We start from the raw sequence: 24,174 nt of genomic DNA, 5'->3' as shown, positions 1-24,174 counted from the left end.
TTTACATGAATAACTCAAATTAAAAAAGAAAAAATCATGTGGTCTTTTAATTAATTAATCACCTTTGATAATTTTGAATCTCAATTATAAAACTATTGATTTTATTTACTATCATATTAGATCACTTTTCTCAAAATCGTCAATAAAAAATAATTATTTTTAATATTTATTATTTAAATAATTATTCAAAATAAACGAATTTAAGTCGTGAAAAACGATTTAGAATATTATTTTCGTAAATAAGAAAAAAAAATTAAAAGATAAATTTGATTGTATGGTTATGATTCAAAAGTGTAATTAAACTTATTAATTACTCTTATTATACTATATTATATTGGTTTAAAATTTGAAATCTCCAAAAATTAAAACCAATTTAGCTTTACTCCAACCAAACCAATAAGTGCAAATGAAATCAATTCGACCGTTAGAAAGCTCCTATGAATAAACAAAAACAGAGTCTCCTCTGTTTCATTCCCCTGCATCTTACACCATAACTTCATCATCATAAGAAACCCCAAATGGCAGAAGAAGATTATGGATTCACCAAAGAAGAAATGGTTGTTAGTGAGAATCTAGGGTACCCAAAATCCTATGCAAAGCTCTGCCGCAATAAGGATTTAAGTCCTTTCAGCCATGGCCCTCCCTTCACTTTCTTACCTTATGCTTTGAAGGAACATGAGGTAAGCGAATGGATCCATACCCTTCATCATTTTGATTGGATTTATTGTAAAGATCTATAACTTCATGGGAATTTGAATTCTGGGTCATGCTTATGTAGTTAACTTTTTTTTGTTTTTTTGAGGGTGTTGTTAGTTGAGTTCAGCTATGTTATGTATCTTGAAACTCTTTGTTTTTTGTTGAGGAAACTTGAGATCCATGGTAATCAGAGAAAACCAATTAACAATTAGAAGTGATTGCGAGCCTTATATAAGCATATGAGATAACCAATTGGTAAGTAATATCTAATTGCCTAATTGATTCAATGATATTTCTAATAATCTTGTTTTCTGAGGTTATTTTTAGGTTGAGAGAGCAAGAGATTTGGATAAGATGTTTGCGGTTATCGATCCAAAGGCGAAGCCAACTACGAAGCCTAAGATCTTTGCCAGTCTCTTGTGGAAGCAGCTCAGCCATCTTGGGTAGGATTAGGAACTTCAATTTATAGTATGAACAATTTTGCTTTAGAAATTTTTATAAGCAAAGGAAGAAAATAAATCTGGTTCTGGTGTTCTTGTGAATTAATTAAATTCTAGGAATGCTGGTTTCGACCCTGCTGTGATTCGAGTCGATGCCTATGGCAATGTCGTGTATTATCATGCAGATTCAACCTCTCCACTGGCTTGGGACATTGATCACTGGTTTCCTTGTTCAAGTAATATATCTCTCAAAACAAGTACCAATAAAACCCTTCTAAGGGTGTTTAAGTTTTGAATTATCATAATTTATTATTCTAAATATGTGTTTATGTTTTTCCCTCTACTATTTTAAGGTTATTTAGTTTTTCTAGATTAACTGGTTCTACTTTTACTTCTGAGAATTTCTGCTTTGGGGATCTTTACAAAGTACTAGTTTCAGAAGTTTATAATTTTGTGTAGATGCACCTAATTTGAATATTCTAGGTTTATCACAAGAGCAATTTAATTTCTCTTTTCTGGATTGAAACACTTAGGAGGGGGATTAACTGTTGTAAGCAATCTGAGGATCATGCAGAAGCAAGCTTGTAAGAAGAAGAAAAACAAGCTGGAGTTCTTAATCCCATGGTGGGAATTCCAACTAGGTGTATCTGTAAACCAGTTCTTGTCTATTTTCACTTCTTCAAATTCAGACTTCAGGTTGTTGATTCTTTTTTCTTTTCCTTTTTTTTTTTTGAAATTAAATTCTCATTTTCCATCAAAGATCAAAGTGGATTGGAATGGTTGCTGATTTTTGTAGTGCAAATTGAAAACAAAACAGGCATAGAGGCTTTTCATTTCTATTCTGTGAAGGAGAAGATCATGAGTTGAATGGTTCACAAATTGTGGATTCTCATTCTTTTCCACAACATTTCTTTGCATTGAAAGAGGAAATTGGCCTAGCTCCGGCTGCAATTGTAGAATCTCGAAGGGAATCACGAAGAGAATCTTACAACGCGTTATCTTCAAGCCTAGTGGATTACAATAGGAATCCAAAGCCAATGTCTGCTGCTATTGGTAAATGTGACATCAATCTTAATGTGACAGTTAATATTGGATGGAGGGAGTATCTTGATTTGAGTTTTGTGCAGATTGAAGTTAAATCTGACCAGCTTATATTTGCAAAACCAATGATCTTTTGCAGTAGCTTCAAGAAAAAGCAAGGGAAATATTTTGAAGGAAAATGAAGATCCACAGTTGGGTGAAAATCCCTATCATGCCATTGTCATGGCTAGAGATTCCCTAAAGCAAAGAGAAGAAAGTGCAGGATCTCAAGCAGAGATACAGAAGCTAGATAATGAAGTGAAAGAAATGAAGCTCATGAATGAAGAAGAAAAGCTCATAGTTCAGGACCTAGAAATAGAGCTGATAAAATGTCGGCGAAAGGCAGAGAAGTGCCGGAGGTTAGCAGAGGCTCAGTGCTCTTACAGGACCATGCTGGAGAAGATGATTAGAGACACAATGCACCAGTAAGACTACCAAAACTAGGGAGAAAATCAATAATTTTCATTAGTTTTTAAACTTTTTAGAAAAAAATAGCGATTTTTCATCCAGTATAGGACCTTAATTGAAAACTTTTTAAACTATAGGCACATATGTAAACTGAGAGAAATGTTTGCACTTGTTTTTGTCCTGTAGGACTGTCATGTATAAGGAACAGATTAGATTGAACCAGGCTGCAAGTACTGCATTGATGGCTAGACTTGAAGCGCAGAAGGAAATTTGTGATGCTGCAGAGAAAGAGCTTCACAAGAAGTTCAAACAAAGAGATGAACTAGATAATGAGATTAGGCATGAATGGGAGCAAGGAAGAAAGAGAACAAGAATAGATGCTTCCGCTTTCGAGGATAAGGAAGATGATGGAAAACCTGTTCTGTATTTGCATGGAAGCAAGCCAAGAAACCATTTGCACAAGGAGCTAAGGATTCTTTTGGATGAAGAACAAAGAGGATGCGAAGATGGTTTGCTTGCAAAAGAAGAACATGAGAAAGAGCAAAAAACATCAGCAGAGAACATGACAGAAGAGAAACTTGAGGAGCAAGAAAGATCACTTGTTGCATTGGAGGAAGACAACTCCATTGAAAGGAAACTTGAGAGGCTAGAAATAAGTGAAAGTGAAGAAAATAGAAAGAGACGCGGCAAAGGGAATGTGGAAAAGTGGCTTGAAATGCTTCTAGAAGGAATGGATCCACAAGAAACAAATGAGAATGAGCATATGACCTTGAAAGTTTCAGACAATGATGCTAAAGAGAAGCAGATGCAACTGGCTGAAGAAGATAGAATAGAAAATGAAGCAAGCAAGGAAAAGATAAATGGTAGTACAAGGTTTAAAGGGGTGGAAAAGAAGGAGAAGCAAGCAACGCTCGTTAGATCAGAGAGTGCACGGATCTTGAGGCGAACACCATCATCACCATCTTTGTTTCTGGGGATGAGAAAAGGTCTAGAAAGCTTTAGGAAGAAGCCTGCAACAGGAAATGATATTGAGGATGGCAGACACAGTGTTGTTGGAAACAAATTCTTTAGTTCACCCTTCAAGACACTCAAGAAAGCAGTGAAACTTTGAATAGATTGAGTTTTCTTTGGTGTTAACCAAACCCCCTATACTTTATGAGTGATTCTTGATGAATAAGTGATGGAAAATATTTGTTTTATAGATAGATGGGAAAGAAAAGGCAGAAGAAAGAAAAAAAAATTGATTTGCCATTTTACTGTTTCATTTGTGTAATACTAGTAGGTCTCTTGAATGTGATTGTAATAACAACTTTTATTACTACCAGAAATACAGTTTTCTATAAATCCAAAGTGTATCAAATTAACATAGAAATAACATAGTGATAGGTAGCTTATAGTATACAAAATTCATTCTCCATTTTGATATAGATCATCCACTATGTTCATGTACATTCTGCTGCTGAAGACTAACTAATTTATAATATGCTCCACTCTTGTTCTCTATTAGACTTGAATGAGTTCCTTGCTCAACAATCTTTCCATCATTTACAACAGAGATTTGATATGCATTTCTTATTGTGGATAGCCTATGAGCAACCATAACTGTTGTTCTATTCTGCATCAATTTTTCTAGTGCTTGTTGTACCACGCGCTCTGACTCTGCGTCAAGCGCGCTAGTGGCTTCATCCAGCAACAAGATTGCAGGGTTTTTCAAGATTGCCCTGGCAATAGCTATCCTTTGTTTCTGACCACCAGAAAGTTGAACTCCTCTTTCCCCTACTTTGGTGGAGTAGCCCTCAGGAAAACCATTGATAAAGCTATGAGCATTTGCAAGCTTAGCTGCTTCAACTATTTCTGAATCAGATGCTCCTTCCTTCCCATAAAGAATATTATCATAAATTGATGTTGCGAAAAGAACCGGTTCTTGTTGCACAAAACCAATGTGTTTCCTAACAGATTTTAGGTTTAGATTCTTGATGTCTTTTCCTGCAAGAATTTAATGAATGATATCATTGTTAGAACTTAGAAGAATGTTTTCACATTTATGATAACCAGGACTATTGACTGAATCCATATAGAGGTCCTGAGATTCATGATATGTACCAATTTAAAGAATTCACTATCTCACTTTAAGAATTTAGTCCAAGACTACTACACTGATACTCCATGCACATTGAAGATTCAGGGTTTAAGGTTTGTTCAAAATCTTACCATCAATCATTACTCTTCCAGATGTTGGATCATAAAATCTAAGTATAAGCGAGATGACAGAGCTTTTTCCAGAACCACTGTGTCCTACCAAGGCCACAGTCTTCCCTGAAGGAACTCTAAGATTGAAATCATTAAAAATAACCACATCAGGCCTTGAAGGGTAGCGAAAATGGATATTTTTTAGCTCAATTGTTCCTTCAACTGCAAGCAACTCTTCTCCAACATCACTTCTTATACTTGTTCTTCTATCCATCACTTCAAAAACTGATGCAGCCATTTGATTTCCTTTCAGCATATCCGGCGCCATTGCCAATGTCTCCCCCATGGCCAGCGCGGTTATGATTAAAACCATGAATGACTTAATAACTGATTTAAAGCTAGAAAGCTCCTTCTCCATCAATACAGATCCATACCTACAAAAAGGTACTGTCATGAAACCGTTCATCCCAAAAGCTTAAACTGAGGAGAAGGTTATATCTCTAATAGTTACAAATTACAAGCCTAATCTAGCTAATTTTCATCTTATAACATATTGAAGGAAAAAAATGAAGTTAAAGAATGTACCATAAGGCAAGGCCATAGGAAGAGAAGATAAAGAACTGAGATATGCCATAGAATATTCCAGCGATTTGGCCTCGTTTGAACGAGCGCTTCGATGGTTCAACAAGTGATTTAGCATATAGTCGAAGGAGTTTTTCTTCGGAACAGAATGCTTTAACGGTTCGCATATTGCTCAGAGCTTCGCCGGCCAACATGTTTGCTTTGAGATATGCTTTGCTCAAGTTGCCACCAAAGCCTTTCATAAAGAGTTTCTAAAACAAAGAAAGAAGCAATAGTAAGAATCAAGAAGACGAATAACCACTCCTCCTAAAAGCTTAAGCTGATAAGAAGAAACACATAAATGGTTATATCTCTAACAGTCAGTTCCTGACCTCGCTAATGTGACCACTGATGATCAAAGGGTATGTAGCCAAGACAACAAGGGTAATCCTCCAGCTCAAAGTGAAGGCAATTATAAATGAAGTAACAATCAGAGCAATATTCTGTAAGAGAATTGTAGATCGATCCACAACAATAGTTTTCAATAATGTTGCATCAGCTTCTAAACGAGATGAAAGTATAGAACTTGAGTTGCTAGTATCATCAAACCAACCAATTTCGTTCCTCAAAATAGCTGCATAAGAAAAATGAATAAGTTAAGTAAAAGGAAGATAGTGAAGTTTTAATTGATATTACTAATAATATGTTTAAGCCTTTCCTAATGAACATATAATCATTCATCCTTCTAACAAAAATTATCAGGGGAAGTAGGCTGAGTTCATCAACAATATACATGATCATGTACAGTGAGCCTTATAGTATGTAATAACAATTCAAACATTTAACTGGCATGGAAGAGGTGGAAGTTGCACTAAAACTTTCCTGGCACGTAAACACAGAAATACAGAGATATAAAAATAGAATCAGAGTTAATATTTAAATTAGTCCCTAAAGTTATATTTGTGTCTTAATTTAGTTTTCAAAATTTCAATTTATTCAATTTGGTTCTCCATCTTAGTATTCATGATTCATGTTGGTCCCTGACCTTATTTTCATCACAGAATTGTTAACAATGTGCGACGACTGTCACGCTGGACTTCTTAACGGCTATTTGATATGACAATTGAAACTTTTTCACCTCAATTTTCTAATCCTAATTAGGGCTGCATACGGATCGGATCGGATATCGGGTATATCCGCATAATTTAAAAAAAAAACTATTTTAAGATTCTATTTGGCTATTTTTACAAAAAAAAAATCCATAAAATTCATTTTTCACCTGTTTGAGCCTATTTACTCCTAAAATATTATCAATAAAAGTTCTCTTGAATAACAAAAAAAAATAATAACACAATATTTAAGTTTAATTATTCTAAATTGAAGTACAACATAAAAAATTAAAAACAATATATCATAAAATTCATAAAACAACACACTAAAATTTATATAGGGTTTACTTTCTTAAACTATGTTATTTATATGAGACGTGCGGATATGCGGATTTGCGGATCGGATCCGCGGATATCACTGCTAAATCCGCAATCCGATCCTACTATAGTGCGGATCGGATAATATCCGCAAAATTCGAATCGAATGCGGATAATTACTGCGGATATGCGGATATTATCCGATCCATGTGCAGCCCTAATCCTAATTTCACTTAAGGGTTTTAAAGACTTCTTATGAAGTAATTGAGGTAAAAAGTTTCAATTAACACGTCACTTAGCCATTAAGAAGTTCAGTCCGACAACTGTCAGTCTATCTCAATACGTCGTTAACTATTCAATAACAAAAATAGAGTCAGAAATTAACATGAGTTACAGATGCCAAGTTGGAGAATGGAGACTAAATTAAATAAATTGAAACTTTAAGAATTAAATTGAAGTGCAAATATAACTTGAGAGACCAATCTAATTATTAACTCAAACCAAACAAATTTCTATTTCTAATGTCCATAAATTTGTCTAAGATGCATTTTCCAACACAATATGAGATAGAAGAAGTTGAAAACAATTACCAGAAAACATATTCTCTCTGACACGAAGAGTTAGGCGCTCGCCCATGATTCCGAAAGAGAAATATTCAATGGTATAAGCAGTGATATCTAAAATTGCTGCTCCACAAAAGAGAAAAGCAATTTTTGTAATCTCACGACTTGTGGTGTTCCAATCCATGTAGTATTCCACTACAAGAGAATGAGTGATTCCAAGGGCAAAAAGTGGCATCATGGCTCCAACAATAAATGCACCTAAGGTTCCAAAAACTCCATAATACCAGTCACGACCAACCATTGAATAAAGTCTTGTTGTTGAGACACGCTTTGACTTGTTTCCAACACTTTCTGCTGCTTCTTTATAACCACAACGCCCAACAGATTCTTTATCTGAATGAAAACTAGCACCCAAGCTTGTTGCACCAGATATGCTACAATAATCAACATAAGCATTCAAACTTTAGTAGGTTTTACTTTTTTTTTTTTTTTTTACCAAAGATAGGAGAGTCGAACTCGGAACCTCTTAATTAAGTATGGAGAAACTATGTCATTTGAGCTATAACTCATTGACTTTAGTAGATTTTACTTATCCCTGTAGTATATGTCCCTGTAGTATATGTGACATAGAATAATATTAATATCTCTGTGAAATTTTTAGTCGGATAATTCAATTATGAATTTAATTAAAAAATTAATTTTTTTATTTTTTATTTTATTAGATAAATTAATCTTCAGGTCAAATTTTAGTAAAAAATTAGATAAATTAATTACTGCATTATTGAATAAAAATATAACTGCCTCTAAGAATTTTTAAAATTTTTAAATCAATATAATCTGATGTAAAGATTGATTTATCTAATGAAAAAAAAAATTGGAAACCAATTTAGTAATTACAATTTGTTGAAAACTAAATTGTCTAACTAAAAATTTTTATGAATCGATTTGGATATTACTCTATGACATATATTGTAAGAATATTTTTAAGATTGTGTTTGTTTATAAGGACACTGATATATGGACATAGAGACACAGAACCGTATATCTATATCTTGGACACTGAATTAGTATATTTTATATTCTTCTTGTCAGAAAAGATACAGAGATACTGAGACAAAAATACAACTTATTTTTTCATTTTTTATTATCATTATCAAATTTTTATAATTATATTTTTTATTTTAAATTTTATTTGAAGAAAAAAAAAACTTTTTTGTTGTTTATTCTATCTTATATTCGGTTTATCACAAAATAAAATATAAAAATGTTAATTTTTATATCTCTATTATTTGTATAATATTCTTAATGTCATGTCTTATCTTATCCTATCCTCAAAATCAAATACGAGGAGTGTTAGGATAGGGGCTAGCAAGTTTTATGATTTGTAGCCATCAATTAGCCATCATTGATATTTTTAATGGTGTGAGATTTTATTCAATTGTGTGGAATTATTCACTTTTCTTTTGCTAGTTAAGTGTTGGCCAGATTTTAATAAGAGTGCTGGCTCCCTAGACTTTCTCATCAAACACCGTCTAAATGTCAAACAATAACACATGTGACAGCTCACTTAGTTGGTATGTCCATATTTCATAAGCGGTTAAGCACATAACAGAATTCTGTTGTAACGAATTACCTCGAAGTTGGTGCCATGCTAGAATCCACACAAGTTTGGTGCTGCTGCAAAGAGGTAGAAGAGTCCTGCTGGATTTCAACTAGAGATGCATAAACACTATTTTTGTTAGAAATAAGGTGGTCATGGTTTCCAATTTCAACAATCTTGCCTTCATTCAGAACAACAATAATATCTGCATTCTTAATGGTAGAAAGCCTATGTGCCACAATCAAAGTTGTTCTACCAACCATGATTCCATCAAGAGCCTCTTGTACACTCTTCTCTGACTCTGCATCAAGAGCAGAGGTTGCTTCATCCAATAAAAGAATCGATGGATTCTTAACAATGGCACGAGATATTGCAATCCTTTGCTTCTGTCCTCCAGATAGTTGTATTCCTCTCTCACCAACCTTCAACACAAAGCATCCATCATTCTAGTTAGAGACCTTTAATTAATCATTTTTGGCATGTAGATTTATATTAATATTGATACAGAAAATGCATACATATATTAATGTACAGTTAGTTAGGCTACGTTTCGAAGAGAGACGGAGACTAAGGTAACTTTTGGTGGAGAGACAGAGACTGAAAGACTGAAACTGAGAGACAGAGATTAAGATACAGAGACAGAAATAAATTTCAGTATTCTGTTTGGTGCAAAGTGGGAGACCAAAACTAAAACAAGAATAAAACTCTAATTTAATTTGTACAAAAGGTAAAATTGGAATTAATTAATTGAAATGAGCGTATTTTAGGTATAAAATGTTATTAAAGTTTTAGTCTCTGTCTCTAAAAATTTCAGTCCCATGTGTCCTCACTTTTTGGAGGTAATGAAATACTAAAATTTTAGGAACAGAGACAGAAATTTTAGTACCAGTCTCTGAGCTAACAAACATGATACTGAGTCTCAGTCTCTCAGTCTTTGTCCCGGTACCTCAAAACAAACGCTACCTAAAAGACTGAAATTGGAAGACGGAGACTAAATTATGTTTCGGTATTATATTTAATTTAAGATAAATATGAAGATTGAGGGGTAGATTTGGAGTTTAAAAAGTTAAATGAGAATATTTTTGAGAAGAAATGTTATTAAAGCTTCAGTTTTTATCCCAAAAATTTTATTCTCCTGTGCTCTTATTTTCTGAAAATATTGAAAAGACTAAAACTCGCTGACTACCAAAAACAATACTAAGTTTCGTCTCTAAAAACAAACGCTACCTTAATTACCTTAGTCTCTAATCCATCTGGGAGATTGTTAATGAAAGATTGAGCATCTGAAAGCTTCAGAGCATGATTTATTTCATCAAGTGTTGCATCATCTTTTCCATACAATATATTCTCCTTAATGCTTGTAGCAAAAAGTGCAGGTTCTTGATTAACTAGTCCAATTTGCATTCTTAGCCATTTGAGATCAAGGTCCTTTATATTGTATCCATCTAGTAGTATTTGACCACAACATGGTTCATAGAATCTCTCAATCAATGATATTACAGTGCTTTTTCCGGATCCACTTCCTCCCACAAGGGCTACGATTTTCGCCGGCGGAATCTCAAGGCAAAGGTTGTTGAAGACGGTTACATCCGGACGAGAAGGGTAATTGAAACAGACATTATTGAATTTGATGTTTCCCTCCAATTTGGTTAAGGTTTGACCAGTTTTTGAGGATGTTTTATTTACTTTGTCTCTTTCTATCATCTCAAAAATAGGATATGCAGCTACTCTTGCTATGATAAATGCAGATATATCTGGTGCTGCTTGTCCAAGTGACCTTATGAAAACAAAAACAAATGTGGTTAAAGACAATTGATATAGTTCATAATAATTCAAGTTTTAAAGTAATATTCTATTACTAAATGAGTAATAATTTGGACTCCTTTTGTGTATTATGCAACATTGCAACTTACTCCTTAGAAGAAATTTCTAACAAATAGCTTAGAATTAGATTAGATGAATTATTTTAAGATTGATTAAATAAAGGTAACTATGTTTTTTTTGTTAAATGTGAAACATTTTTGAAGAGTTTAAAATTATTTATGATGAAAATTTGTGTCAATTTTATCTAGTCTAATATTAAAATATGTTTCAATTATACATTTTTAAGTTAACGATATCAATAAAAATGTTCACGTACACTATAAAAAACCGTTTAATATTACTGTCGAAATTACTGTTAGATTTTTTTTTACGGTAATTACTGTCGAAATTTTTGTCGAACAATAAGACAGAATAATCCTAAACTATAGTACATCACTTTGTGATTGTTGCAATCACATGATAAATATCTATGATTATAACTGAAATATATTAAAATAAAGAAAAATTTAATTTTCTTAATAAATATGAACTACTAAATAATAAGTATTCTAAAGTTAATCTATTTGAATATAAATTAAGTGAGAGGATTCTAGGCCAAATTAAGTAAAAGCATGGTTCTTTTAACGAGTTTAATTTTGATGCACTAACAATGTAAAGTATTTTACACACTCGTGCAATCACATCCGTTTTTTTGGATAATTATTTACGTGGTTAATATGAAAGGTAGTTATTTTTACTTAATGCACATGTAAAACTATTTTACATTGTCTGTATATCAAAATTAAATTCTGATTTAGTTACTACATTATGAAAGTGGATAATTAGTGGATAGCAGAGAGAATAATTAAGCTTACAGGCCAGAGATGACAACGTTGAGCATGGTAGTGAAAGAGACAGCACCATTGGCAATTTTCTTATGAACAACAATGCTAGTGAACCAAACAAGCAAAGCCCATGATAGGAAAAGGACACAGTGCATAGACCCTAGTCCTAGACCTTTTGCTAAACCTGCTTTTCTGCCATTTTTATATGTGTCCATCAATGCTGCTTTGTATGATTTCACTGCTCTTTCTTCTCCTGAGAATGCTTGCACTGTTCTCACATTTCCTATCACCTGAATCAATTGTAAATGGGACGTGTATAAAAACTTTTTCATGCATATTAGACATATTTAAGTGAATTATTTGTAATGATAATATTTCAAGGACATGTAAATAAATCATGGATATTATTAAACTAATACGTGAATAAATCGTGTTATGACATGTAACATAATTATCTATATTAAAATGTTACATGTTACTTATTGACATTTCGTTACATGTGGTCGAAATCATACGATTCTGGCATGTAGCATTGGTCTTTATATCAATACAACAGAGTTGAAATCTATTTTGGTCCCTGAAATTTTTGATCGGCCTCAATTTCGATCCCCAAATTTATAGTTACCCAATTAACACCCGTAAATATTAGATTGTGACCCACGTTTGCTCCTGTAGCTATCTCCATTAACGGAGATCTGATATGGCACATTAAGTTGATAGAATGTGTATCTACGTGGCACCCAACTTGCTAGAATGGATGTGTGATGAGTGAATGATGTGACAAAAGTTGAATAAACTAAATTTCTCCAGTAAAGTCTCGAACATATTGAAAAAAGAGGGCTGCAAATTGAGTTCATTCAACTTTTGTCACGTCATTCACTCCCATTAAACATCCATTCTAGCAAGTTTGGTGCACATGGATACACACTCTGTCAGCTTAACGTGTCACATCAAATCTCCATTAACGAAGATAGCTACAGGGGTAAGCGTGGGGCACAATCCAATATTTGGAGGTGTTAATTGAGTAACTATAAATTTGGAGGTCAAAATTGAGGCCGATCAAAAATTTCAGGGGGCCAAAATGGATTTCAACTCCAATACAACATTAACAAAAATCACTCAAAGAACTAGCATGAACCATACAGTAAAAATTTGGAGTTTAAAATAAGACAATTAAAAATTTAAGGGTCAATTTAAAATTCAAAGTAAATTTCAAAAACCAAAGTTGAGTATTTATTTATTCAACAAACTCTTTTTCTCTTTAAAAATAAAAAATCTATTCACATTTAAATCAAGATAATAAAATTTATATATAATAAAAACTATAAATTCAATAAAAATTAATTATTTACATTCTTATTTTACCAAACATTTCTACTTTAGAAGATATCCTTTCTAAAAGAAAAATCTAAAACAGCCCCTGACAATTACCTTAAAAAAGACAACGAAGTCTTTGACAAAAAAAAATTCAATTTGACCTCTGACAATTACCTCAAAAGGACAACGAGACTCCTGTGCAAAAAAAAGTCAATGTTATTTTTTTGGCACAGGAGCTAATCTGTCCCAAAAAAAAATTAATGACCGAATTGTGTGTTTTTTTTTTCTTAGGAGTCTCGTCCTTTCGAGATAATTGTGAAGAACCGGATGGAGTATTCACTCTTTTTCTAAAAATAATATATGTAACTATAAGTATACCTCTTGAGCAATCTCACCAGCCCTAAGATAGGATTTTTTAAGTTTGGAAAGTAGGCCAAATGAGACATATGCATAAGCACCTCCAGCAAGGGCTATTAAGGGTACAATTGCAAGTGTTACCAAACTTATCTGCCACACTCTAGCGAACCCAATGGCAAACCCTGCTACAAATCTGCTTATATAGTGCAAGAAATTTCCTGCCTGCAAATTAAATCCACTTATATGTTTAGGTTGATTTTAATACTATGTTACGGTATTTATGGTGACTATGCAAACACTGTTATAATTATAGTCATATTTTTTTTTTTTATATCTTGATAGTATTTTTTTAAGCAACACTTTTTAAAAAGTGTTATTTAACAATAAAAAAAATGTTATTTTAATTTTAGCAATATTTTTTAAAATATTATAATTACCGTAATGTAATCATATTAGAATAACTTATTTATTTATTATCAATCACAATGGATATAGAGACAGAAATATTAATCAACATTTTAAGGGTGGAAAATTGGAGAGTAAAAGTGAAACTTGTTTATTATCTAATTTTTTTAGAATTTAATTTTGATGTCAGTGTAAAACAATTTTACACGTGTATCCAATCACGTAACACCATATTATCAAAAGTAACTAGTATTTTTATTGACCGCGTGAATAGTTATCCAAAAATACAATGTGATTACACAACCGTATAAAATATTTTATGTCGTGAATACATTAAAATTAAACTTATTTTTTTTAAGAAAAAATTATTAGAGTATACCTTTTCAGATAGTGCATCTTGAACAAGAATAATGTCAGTTGTAATAGCAGAAATAAGTTCAGCACTTGATGCATTTGTATCAAATAAAGTAATATCTTGATTCAATATTGATCTTAAATAAGCCATTCTCATCTTTGCTGCTTGACGTTCCCCACTGTGCATCCAACAAGCAACCTCTGTATTTTCATACTCAATAATGAATCAAAATTAGGCAATTAAATAACACTAACAGAAATTCTTATTAAGTAACATTTATGTTTGTTATATCAACATTCAACATAGCAAATTAACCACAAAATTTACAGAATTTAATTTTGATCGATGCACTGTCAAATGTAAAGTAGTTTTACATGTGCATCCAATCCACACCAGTAAAAATAATTACTTTTTACATTGACCGTGTCAATGGTTATCTAAGAAAACGGATGTAATTGCACGACTGTGTGCATCAAAATTAAACTCAAATTTAAAATAAATGAAGTTTTAAATTTTAATAAACTAAAATGATATACATGAAAATAAAAAACTTATTTAACCCTAAAATTGTTCATACCTGTCCAAGACGCAAACAATATTACTATGCTTAGATACACAAAATCCAACGAATACTGCAAAATAGAAAAAATATTAATATTTTCTGGCATATAATATATAAGGTGAAAATTTACGTGTAGTTAAAATTGAGTGTACTCGAATTTTCACCGTCAAAATTATATAGTTAACATAGCTACCATTATATGTGTTTACTATAATGTTTTGTATGGAGTATGTTGATATAATAAGATGTATAAAAGCACAAAAATTAATTAAACAAACCTTGGCAACTTGATGAGAAGCTTGTTTGGGATGAAGGAAAGCCAAGCCAGTAACATTGATCATGTTTCCAAAGAAAATAAAGAAAACAGGAACAGAAGCACCATGAACACATGCCCCAATGGATCCAACACTCATTAAAACACAATCATAAAAATCAGCAAATGAGAATAGCTTCATCCAAGGAACCTTCTTCTCCTTTCTACTATGTCCACCACCTTCCTTATTCTTTCCCTCTTCAGCGGCCGAGATTTCTCGGCCGCTGGAGAACGGACCTTGCTTTGGCGCGGACATATATATTCGACTTAGAAAATAGGGAATAATGAAATTCAAGGGCTTCAAAAAACAAATGTCACTATTAGTTGTTCTTGAAGCATTCTTTAAGGTTATGTTCACACACTAGACACACACATACTCGTTATATATGTTGACACTTCAGATAGATAGTATGTTTTACAATAATCTTTTCTTAATGTCGATTATTCAACTATTCACATTCGAATTTTATTATTAGAAATTCAATTAATTTGGTTTGATCTTAATTTTGATGCAGTGTAATTTTACACAGTCTTGCAATCATATCTGTTCTTTGCCAACTAGTTACAGCTCAAATGGCATAGTAATCTCCCTATCCTCACCTACAGGTTATGGATTTGAGTTTCATTCCTAATTTTAGAAAAAAAAAATCACATCCATTCTTTTGAACGATCGTTCACGCGGTGAATAAAAATAGTAATTATTTTTTATGATGTGACATTATGTAATTGAATGTACGTGTAAAGTTACTTTACATTGATCCTGCATGAAGCAAGTTAGGTTTGTCTACTAGTTAGCTCACTAGTGTCGGGGTTTGAATTCCGTTTTGACCAGTAATAAACTTTTAAATGGAGTTTCGATCCGCAATAAATTAATTCTTAATTTGTCGGGTGGAGAATATCGTAAAAAAAAATATTCACAGTACATCAAAATTAAATTCATAACTAAAGTCTTATAAAAAGGATAAAACTTTTTTTTTTCATAAAAAACTTTTTCTTTAAATTTTTAGAGTCTTCATTGACAAAAATCAAAATACTTATCATTCTAACCAATATTTGGAAAACATTTTAACTTGTGTCAAGGATTCTCTATTCTTAAAAAGTTTATACAAATTAAAAAAACATTAGTCGTCCAGAGAAAACGGCTTGTATTTTTGGACTCATGTATCATGATTAAAATGCCATGTGCTGCAATTTATATTGACAAAATTATAATGGTCCTTTTTCATATATTGATATGGAATCTTTATTTCAGGTACTAAAGTACACATCAATAAGTTATAATAAATTAATAATTAAATACATTAGGGATAGTTTTATATTATCACATGTGTTATTTTCATAAATTAATCATGTTTTGTGTATATTAAAATATAAAAATATACATTAAAAATATTATATATATATATATATATAGATAGTAGTTGATATTTTGTATACACAAATCATTAGATATATAGACCAAACAAGTTTTAATTTAAATTTATTCTTGAAAATCTCAAAAGATATTCCTAAGAATTTTTAATCATAAAGAAACAATATTTTTGTAAGACAAGTAGAGAAAACATTCTTTGATACAATATTTTTATGGATCATATATTCCTTCCACCAAACACCCCTTTAATTAGCGCAAAGAAAAATTAATTGACATTTGGTGATAAGTTGCATCAACTGATACTTCAATAAATTATTAGATAAGTATAAACTGTATATACTTAATTTAAATAGGATTCCAATTCTATACAATAATACACTAAATAAATATGTCGAATTACATTTTTATTTGATAATAATGGAACAAAGGAATAATTGTCGGATTCCAATATAAGGAGATGCAGTCAAAGATGTCAACCTACATTTTATATTTTAATTTTAATAACCACAAAAAAGTGAAGATAAACATGTGTTTTTTTTTTTTAAATAATAATAATGAAAGTGGCAACAATGTCTTAATTAGGGTGCATATGGGTCGGGTGAAACCGGATTTGATGTAACCCAGATTCAGCTCAAAATATACACTAGATTTATTTATTAAACTCGAACCTGACTCTAAACCCGATAAAATCAACACACTTTCGGGTCACAATTATACCGGGTGAAAACCGGGCCGTTAACATTACATTACGTTGATACCTTCTTGTAAGCTAAAGTGTAAAAATATCCAAATTTCCAAGACTCCAACTATTATTTGACATGGTAAAATTCATTTAGAAAAATGTAACAAAGAACCAACCTTTCTTCAAAATTAAAGCATAATCACAATCAATACTAATATTGTCTAATAACACCAAATATTTAAATCAATACAAATAACACAATATTATGTATTAGTCTAAAGTCTTATAAATTCTAAACATAAAACATTAACTTATAGTCTTATAATGACTAATAATACAAAATATTAAGGTTTACAATACTTAAATTCCACATAAGAATAGCCATGATCCATCACTAATAACACAAAATATTAATTGTGTATGATGATCGGGCTACCGGGCCGAGTTCGGGTGACCCGAGTTATGGCCCAGACCCGACCCGAAATAATAACCGGGTCTATTTTTGAGACCCTTACCTAACCCTAAACCCAATAAAATCACATCAAATTAGTCCCTAAAGTGTTCGGAGCCAGGCCGAATTTTTGAGCCGGATCGGGCCATGTCTCAATGCATCATTTGTCAAAAGCTCCTTTTAATATTTAACTTAAGCTTAAATTGTTCCAGTGATAGGAATATTAATAATAGATAACAAAACAAACATCCAGATAATTGGATTCAAAAGACCATGCGTTTTGTGTCAGATAAATCGTTCTTATTTAAATTGTTTTGGTGCGGAAGAAAACAATAATTAAGGTTGCAATCAAAGTCATTGTTGTAGCTGCTTTTTCTTTTTTTATTATTAGTATTTTACTAACAGCTCAGCATTCTAAATTATTGGAGCCATTACTACAATAATTATAACATAAACCACAAATATAAAAAAAAAAAATTAGTCACAGGATCAATTATATATATAAAATATATATTAAAAATAAATTAAATAAAAAAAATATGATCCAATATGAAGCTATAGAATAGTGTATCTATTCTTACATCTTTCGCTTAAATTCTGTTCAACCCATATGCAGCAAAAAGTTTTTTGGATCAACCTTTAGAAGACAAAGCTCCCTCACAAAATCAATCTGTTCCTTTAAAAGTGCCTCCATAGTTGACTCCCGATTCTAGTCCAGATTCATTGAAGATTTCCTATAACACTGACACTGTGTCTCTGTTGCCAAGAAGAGGACAAAATAATCTTTCACTGTCTTATGTAATGTCCAGTTATAAGAGATATTTGGTCCAATAGTTCTCTGAATTTATGTCTCTCCACCCATCTAACTACTAAATTTTGGTCTTGGTGGAACACCATGACGGAGTATATTCGTTCAGGCTATGTTTATTTGAAAGAAAAATAAAAGAAAAGAAAAAGGAGGGAAAAAATGATTATTTTTCATGGTTTGGTTGAGGAGAGAAATAAGAGAAAAAGGAAAAGGGATGTAAAAAAATTGGTGGATCCACCATTGGAAAGAAAATAGAGAGAACTAATTCTCTCTCTTTACTTCTAATATTATCTATTTACTTTTTTAATATATTTTATAATATAAAGATAAAATTGTCTTTTTATAACATTTCTTTCTTTTTTATTTTCCTTCCATCTAAACACATTTAAGAAAAATAAAAATCCACTTAATTTCTTTCATCTTCTTTCTTTCCTCTTTATTTCTTTCCTTCCAACCAAACGTACATAGCCTTAATGGGTGGTGACAATCAGAACACAACTGCTTGCTATTCTATGTTGAAACTGTTGGAAAACTAGGAATCTCTTTGTCTTTAAGGAACCAACTAGCCTCGATTTCTATTCGAATCTCTTTGTCTTTAAGGAACCAACTAGCCTCAATTTTTATTCTCGATACTTCTAGTAGCTTCTCATGAGTTAGTTCACAAGTCTTATTTTTATCCTGACATGAATTCTATATTTCATTTACCAAATTTAATGAAATATATTTTTATCTTTGAAAAAAATAAATTAAATAATATATACATAATAATTTATTTAATAATTAATTTTTAATATTCATATAATAATTTTATTATAATATAATTTTTTCACTTTTTATGATCTCTAACAGCTCATTTACCTGTAGCGGCTCATTTATTTTTAATTTTGGGATAATTACATTTTTAAAAAAAATTAAGTTAAAAGAATTAATTGTTTTAAGAGAAATAATATTTTAACCTAACGAGAAAAAAAAAAAAAACCAACTAACCAAATATGATTTTCCCCCTCTTTTATACAGTACATATCAAGTCTAACAAAATTGTCTTGAAAAAACATATATATATATATATATATATGCCAAAAATGGATGAATCATAGTATTCACACAAATTTATCGAGTTTATTCAAAATACAACAATATCTTATGTTACATTTATGTCTCACAACCCTAATAACAATAAACCTAATTACACATTTGCCATTGCATTATTAACTTACACAACATTATAACTTGCTTAATAATACAACTAAACAAAAGAAATTCTTACATACTATATTAGAACATAATATCCTTTATTCTAAATCATTCATTCTATATTATATATTTTTTCTAAAAAAAATTCTTAATCCATAACCATCTAAGAATTTCTTCCACAAACCATGGAAAGTGTTGTCTCAAGACAAGGATTTCCTCCACTTGTGAGGAGTCCTACCTTTGACCAACTTGGTTTTCATGTCCATTGGTGTTTGTCTTCCAAATCCAACTTCTCCTTCAACAACTTCATCAATTTTCTCCACTCCTCCAAACCCTTTGCTTCCAAATGCATTAGGCATCACTCCAAATCTCATCCACTTGAAGAACCCTTTCTTCTTTTCAACCATCCTCTCCATTTGTACCTACGTTAAAATTGTGACCATAAAAAAAATTGTTGTATAAAGAAAAAAACCTGCCTAAAAAAAAAATCGTCTGATCTAATATAAATTTTAAAAAAATTGATTTATTTATTCAAATATTGTAATATTAAAAGATCTTAAGAACTAAATCGAAAATTTAACAGCCTTATACGAAAGTGGTAAATGCAACCAACTTGTAACTAATACCAAAATATGTAATTTAGGTACAGTTAATTTCATGCGAAGTTGATAGCTGAGAGTTGTAAAATGATTTGATAGATTTGACTAAACTGTCATCTCACGTCTCTCACCTATCAACTTCACATAAAGTTAACTGCACGTGAGTTTCTACCACACTATAATATCTCTAATAACCTGCATTGCATTGCACTGGCTTTGCACCCTATACAGCTCTTCCTTGAGCTTCCTTATCTCCATGTGTTGAGCATTCATCTCGCGCTTCGAAAGACATGCGTCTAGCACGCCATTCGGGCTCCTAGTGCTGCTGATCAAGGAGCCACTCCAATCTAGATTCCGGTTCAATTTAGTTTGCTCGGACAGGAGCACCTGAATCACAGCTCTCACAGGGAACCTTTCATTTTGAGCTGCGTGAAGCGACGCCTCCGGCGTGAGTTTCCGGCTATCAATAAGCCTACACAAACCCTTCCTATCTTCCTTGGACACACTTGGATGTGCCTACAACAGAGTTGACATATCAAACTTATGTGAAGTTGGTGATAAAAGAAAAAGATGGACTTTTAACTTGACCTCAAATAACTATAGAATTTAATTTTGATGCAATGTCGTGTAAAGTAAAAATAACTACTTTTTATATTGATGGCGTGAATGGTCATCCAAAAGAACGGATGTGATTGCAGGACTGTGTAAAACGCTTTATACTGTCAGTGCATCAAAATTAAACTATATATCTATATACATTAAGAAACATTGATTTGCATGTTAAGATAGGAAGTAATCTAGTGTTCACAGTAAATTTTGATGAACTCAAATATTTACCCTACTCTTTTTGACTTGCATGATTGTGAAGACAACAGAAAAGCCAAGTGTAGAGAAGTGTGGAATTAAGTTCAGTGTCTCCACTTAGAAGAATATTCTCATGCATGTAACAACATAAGAAACTGTTTGTGTAGAGATATTCAGAATAAGACTACAAATTCATCATCCTTTTGTTTGTTTCTCACACTATCCTCTTCTTTTTCTTTTCTGTTTTTTGAAAAAAAGAAAAGTCAAATCAATAATGTGCAAAGAATCCTGCATTACAGAGGAACTAGGAATTTGTTATTTCCATACACAAAAACTACACCTATTTGTCACCTTTTCATGTTTAGGTAAATAACTTAAAGAGTACAGAGAATGTGTTATAATAATAGTAATGTGAGTTCTTTTTGAATGAAACTACTCTACTACTCTAGTAATCAACCAATTTTAAACCATTAATCGCTTCGTTCCACAATATCAGTTGCTTTTGGAATTGCATTAATGTAATGCAATTCCAAAAGCGATGGATTCTGTGGAACAGATGAAGGAGAATAGAAGGCATACTTTTAGATAAGTGTCAATGGCTCTGTACAATCCATCATCTGTTGCTCTAGCATGGCTTGGAAGAGCTCCTGCAAGAGTGACAAACTCGGACAAGCTCAAATTCGCATCGACAGCAGCCTCGGCGAGGTAGCAGTCAACCAACTTGGCCACCTTAACAAGAGCAGCACCACTCTTGGCTCCCTCACTATCCAAACCCACAAACCTCTTAACAAGCCTAATAACAAGCTCAACATCCAAAAGAGTTCCACAAGTGTGGCTGAATGATGGAATCACAAGCTCTCTCAATGAAGCTTGGTCAAGCTGCCATGAAATCCGCCTCTCAAGCTCGTGTCTATAACTAGCCTCAACACCAACCATGTTCGCCGTTCGGAGAAGGCGAAGGAGGAAGTTGCAGGGGATTGCATCCTTCTCAGGAGGCAGAACTCCCACCAATGTTTCCACAAAGAACCTCTTCTTCATCCAAGAAGCTGTGACGCTCTCTGGTGATTCCTCGAATTGCGTAAGGCCTTTTTCGGCCAAGTCACCTGCAGAGAGGTCAGGTAGCCATTTGGAGGCGTAATGTGTGATTATGGAACCAATCAAGTCGGCCCGGACGCCTTTCGCTTTGATTCCGGAAAGGGTCTTGACAAAGTAGTCCATGTCAAGGATGCATGCATCATCAAACCAGCATTCAGAGGAGAATTGGGATGATGGAGATCTTGGTGGTGGAAAATTGATGGAATCTGTGTTGGTTTGATTCTTCATCTCAGTGAAAAGCTCAAGTAATGTAGAAGTAGTACAATCTTTTGCTTTTGTAGCTGTCATAAGCATGTTATGCTGCATTACAAAAAGTATATATCATAAAAAATATCAAGTTGATTTTTTTTTTCTATGTTGGCCCTCTTGATTTGGATGTGAGATTTTCTTGAATCAGTTGAAGCTAAGGAATGAAGAGAGGATGATGGATAAGGCCTTGTTTGTTGATATATATGAGTAGGACCACTCATACAACTGTTAATTTTTCTCCCTATAACAAACAACAAATCATATCAACTGTTTACCAGGAAACTGGCTAATTCGACTCAACTCGACCCGATTGAACCTGAGACCTCTAGTTAAGGGACTAGAGTTGTATATATCATCTTAACCAATCCTACATTTTGGCCCCTCATACAACTGTTTATTCTCTTCATATGATATGGAGAACAAAAGCAATTATAGCATGAAAGGAACATGAAATAGACACCTTTGTTCACGCTCTATCTCATGTATTACACAAGGGATTTTGACTTTGTCCATTGTACACTTATGCTGATTGCCATTACAAGGAATCCAATTGAGATAAGCAAAGAAACTTGGGGAACCTTTTTTTTTTCTTTAGAAGGAATTGCCTGTTACATTCCATAATAAAATCATGGGGAAGTGGTCAGGTTCCAAGAAAAATGAACACCATGATGCAATCTATAATAAGTGCACTCATCCATGATTTTTTTTTTTATGTCACTCATCAATGATTTTGGTACTTGGATCTTTTCTTTTATTTTCTTTTTGAAAAAGAAAAAATATCTAGTAGGGATACATATATAGTATAAACTAACTTGGGTTCGTCGAGTGGTTAGCTTACTCGTCCGCTTAAACAAGTGTCAGTGTTTAAATCCCGTATTGTGTATGCAACTCAAATCCATGGCAGATTAATCATTGGTCTATCGAGTTAAGGGATACTGTGACATATATATGAGTATATGACATATTTATAAACCAGTTTCATGGAACAAATTTGTCCTGGAAAAAAAATACTGAGAACTTTATTTCTCTGAGAAAAATCTGTCAAATACTATCATATAGTCTAGTAATTTGGAAGCTTACTATAAATAAAATATCAATAAGGGTATGTATCAGAAAAAATTAGCAACACATTCTAAGATTAAAATTTAAAACAATCACAATATATAAAAGAGATAATGACATTACAAATCACCTAAGACCACACATGTACTTTAAATTAGATCCCAAAAGAAAGAAATCCCATAGTTTTGTTGGAAAAATGAGAGCCAAGCACGTGAACATACTCATTTGTCAAATTTGAAGCAGACAAATGAAGCTCAAAGAGATATTGGTCCACTGCATTTATAATTTTGTTTCATCCACTCCAGCACAAAAGGTCACAGCTATAGACAACAAAAAGAGGGTAAAAGGTGAAAAAAGAAAGGTGAAAATGGTGGGACTCTTCTGAATGATTCTAGAAATAAGTACATATTATAAAGTTCTGTATTTCATAGGAAAAACAAAAGTGGCTTCACCTACACGTTACAACTAGAAAGGAGTAAGTAAAAACTCTGAAGCAAAACAAAAGCCTAATAGAACAATGATGGTGACTTGAAAACAATAAGTAAGCAAACCTTTGTTTTATATATATTTCAAAGAAAGCAGCATAGGTTGTAAAATGTTGTGAGGTGATGAGGTTCCAAGGAGTCACCGGCTGCCGGATTTAACAGCGAACTGCCTGCAAGAAATTTGTTACCGCCCTTGTTCTTGACCACCATTTCATAAACTGTTTTTCTAGAATTACTAGAAAGAATTTATTGTCCAAAAAGAGAAAATACAAGCAAGGAAAAAATCCATCATTCTGTTTGCTTAATTAATAATGATACCAGTTAATTTACCTTTTATTTCAATTAGACGAGTAACTAAAAAGAAAATTCATGATTCGAAACAAAATAATTACCCTCACTCCGAGTATTAATGTTATTGCTATTATGAGATTATATATTAACAAAACAGTCA

General features: G+C 32.3%; 3 protein-coding genes across 3 annotated transcripts; 1 reads left to right on the top strand and 2 right to left on the bottom strand.

Annotated features, from left to right (window-relative positions):
* The first annotated feature begins 387 nt into the window (after positions 1-387).
* Positions 388-3,968, top strand: LOC112777618 (uncharacterized). Its single transcript, XM_025822002.3, has 7 exons — positions 388-680; positions 1,024-1,139; positions 1,254-1,372; positions 1,670-1,832; positions 1,954-2,189; positions 2,317-2,641; positions 2,811-3,968. Exons 1-7 carry the CDS (start codon positions 519-521, stop codon positions 3,733-3,735), a joined length of 2,046 nt encoding a protein of 681 aa, XP_025677787.1. The 5' UTR covers positions 388-518; the 3' UTR covers positions 3,736-3,968.
* Positions 3,856-15,274, bottom strand: LOC112777617 (ABC transporter B family member 10-like). The gene is made up of 12 exons (XM_029296005.2): positions 14,888-15,274; positions 14,625-14,679; positions 14,072-14,247; positions 13,309-13,509; positions 11,644-11,903; positions 10,202-10,742; positions 8,999-9,387; positions 7,393-7,799; positions 5,768-6,009; positions 5,400-5,647; positions 4,836-5,248; positions 3,856-4,610 (listed from the first exon to the last, which is right to left on the bottom strand). The coding sequence occupies exons 1-12, from the start codon at positions 15,176-15,178 to the stop codon at positions 4,054-4,056; spliced, it is 3,780 nt and encodes a 1,259-aa protein (XP_029151838.1). The 5' UTR covers positions 15,179-15,274; the 3' UTR covers positions 3,856-4,053.
* A 4,060-nt stretch (positions 15,275-19,334) lies between these two features.
* On the bottom strand, positions 19,335-23,202 carry LOC112779451 (coleoptile phototropism protein 1). The gene is made up of 3 exons (XM_025823722.3): positions 21,412-23,202; positions 20,224-20,544; positions 19,335-19,851 (listed from the first exon to the last, which is right to left on the bottom strand). Exons 1-3 carry the CDS (start codon positions 22,231-22,233, stop codon positions 19,630-19,632), a joined length of 1,365 nt encoding a protein of 454 aa, XP_025679507.1. The 5' UTR covers positions 22,234-23,202; the 3' UTR covers positions 19,335-19,629.
* Positions 23,203-24,174: the final 972 nt, after the last annotated feature.

Source organism: Arachis hypogaea, chromosome 19 (genome assembly GCF_003086295.3).
Source record: "Arachis hypogaea cultivar Tifrunner chromosome 19, arahy.Tifrunner.gnm2.J5K5, whole genome shotgun sequence".
NCBI lineage: Eukaryota > Viridiplantae > Streptophyta > Magnoliopsida > Fabales > Fabaceae > Arachis > Arachis hypogaea.
Note: the sequence above shows the minus strand (reverse complement) of the source record. Positions and strands in the feature narration are given on the sequence as shown.

Coding starts and splice junctions, on each gene's coding strand:
- LOC112777618 (XM_025822002.3), top strand. CDS start 519: ATGGCAGAAGAAGATTATGGATTCACCAAAGAAGAAATGGTTGTTAGT. Junction 681..1,023: donor ATGCTTTGAAGGAACATGAG/GTAAGCGAATGG, acceptor GGTTATTTTTAG/GTTGAGAGAGCAAGAGATTT. Junction 1,833..1,953: donor TCTTCAAATTCAGACTTCAG/GTTGTTGATTCT, acceptor AAAACAAAACAG/GCATAGAGGCTTTTCATTTC.
- LOC112777617 (XM_029296005.2), bottom strand. CDS start 15,178: ATGTCCGCGCCAAAGCAAGGTCCGTTCTCCAGCGGCCGAGAAATCTCG. Junction 7,800..8,998: donor AGCATGGCACCAACTTCGAG/GTAATTCGTTAC, acceptor TGATTATTGTAG/CATATCTGGTGCAACAAGCT. Junction 6,010..7,392: donor CAGAGAGAATATGTTTTCTG/GTAATTGTTTTC, acceptor TTTCTTATGCAG/CTATTTTGAGGAACGAAATT.
- LOC112779451 (XM_025823722.3), bottom strand. CDS start 22,233: ATGCAGCATAACATGCTTATGACAGCTACAAAAGCAAAAGATTGTACT. Junction 20,545..21,411: donor CCATTGACACTTATCTAAAA/GTATGCCTTCTA, acceptor ACTCTGTTGTAG/GCACATCCAAGTGTGTCCAA. Junction 19,852..20,223: donor GCCAGTGCAATGCAATGCAG/GTTATTAGAGAT, acceptor ATTTTAACGTAG/GTACAAATGGAGAGGATGGT.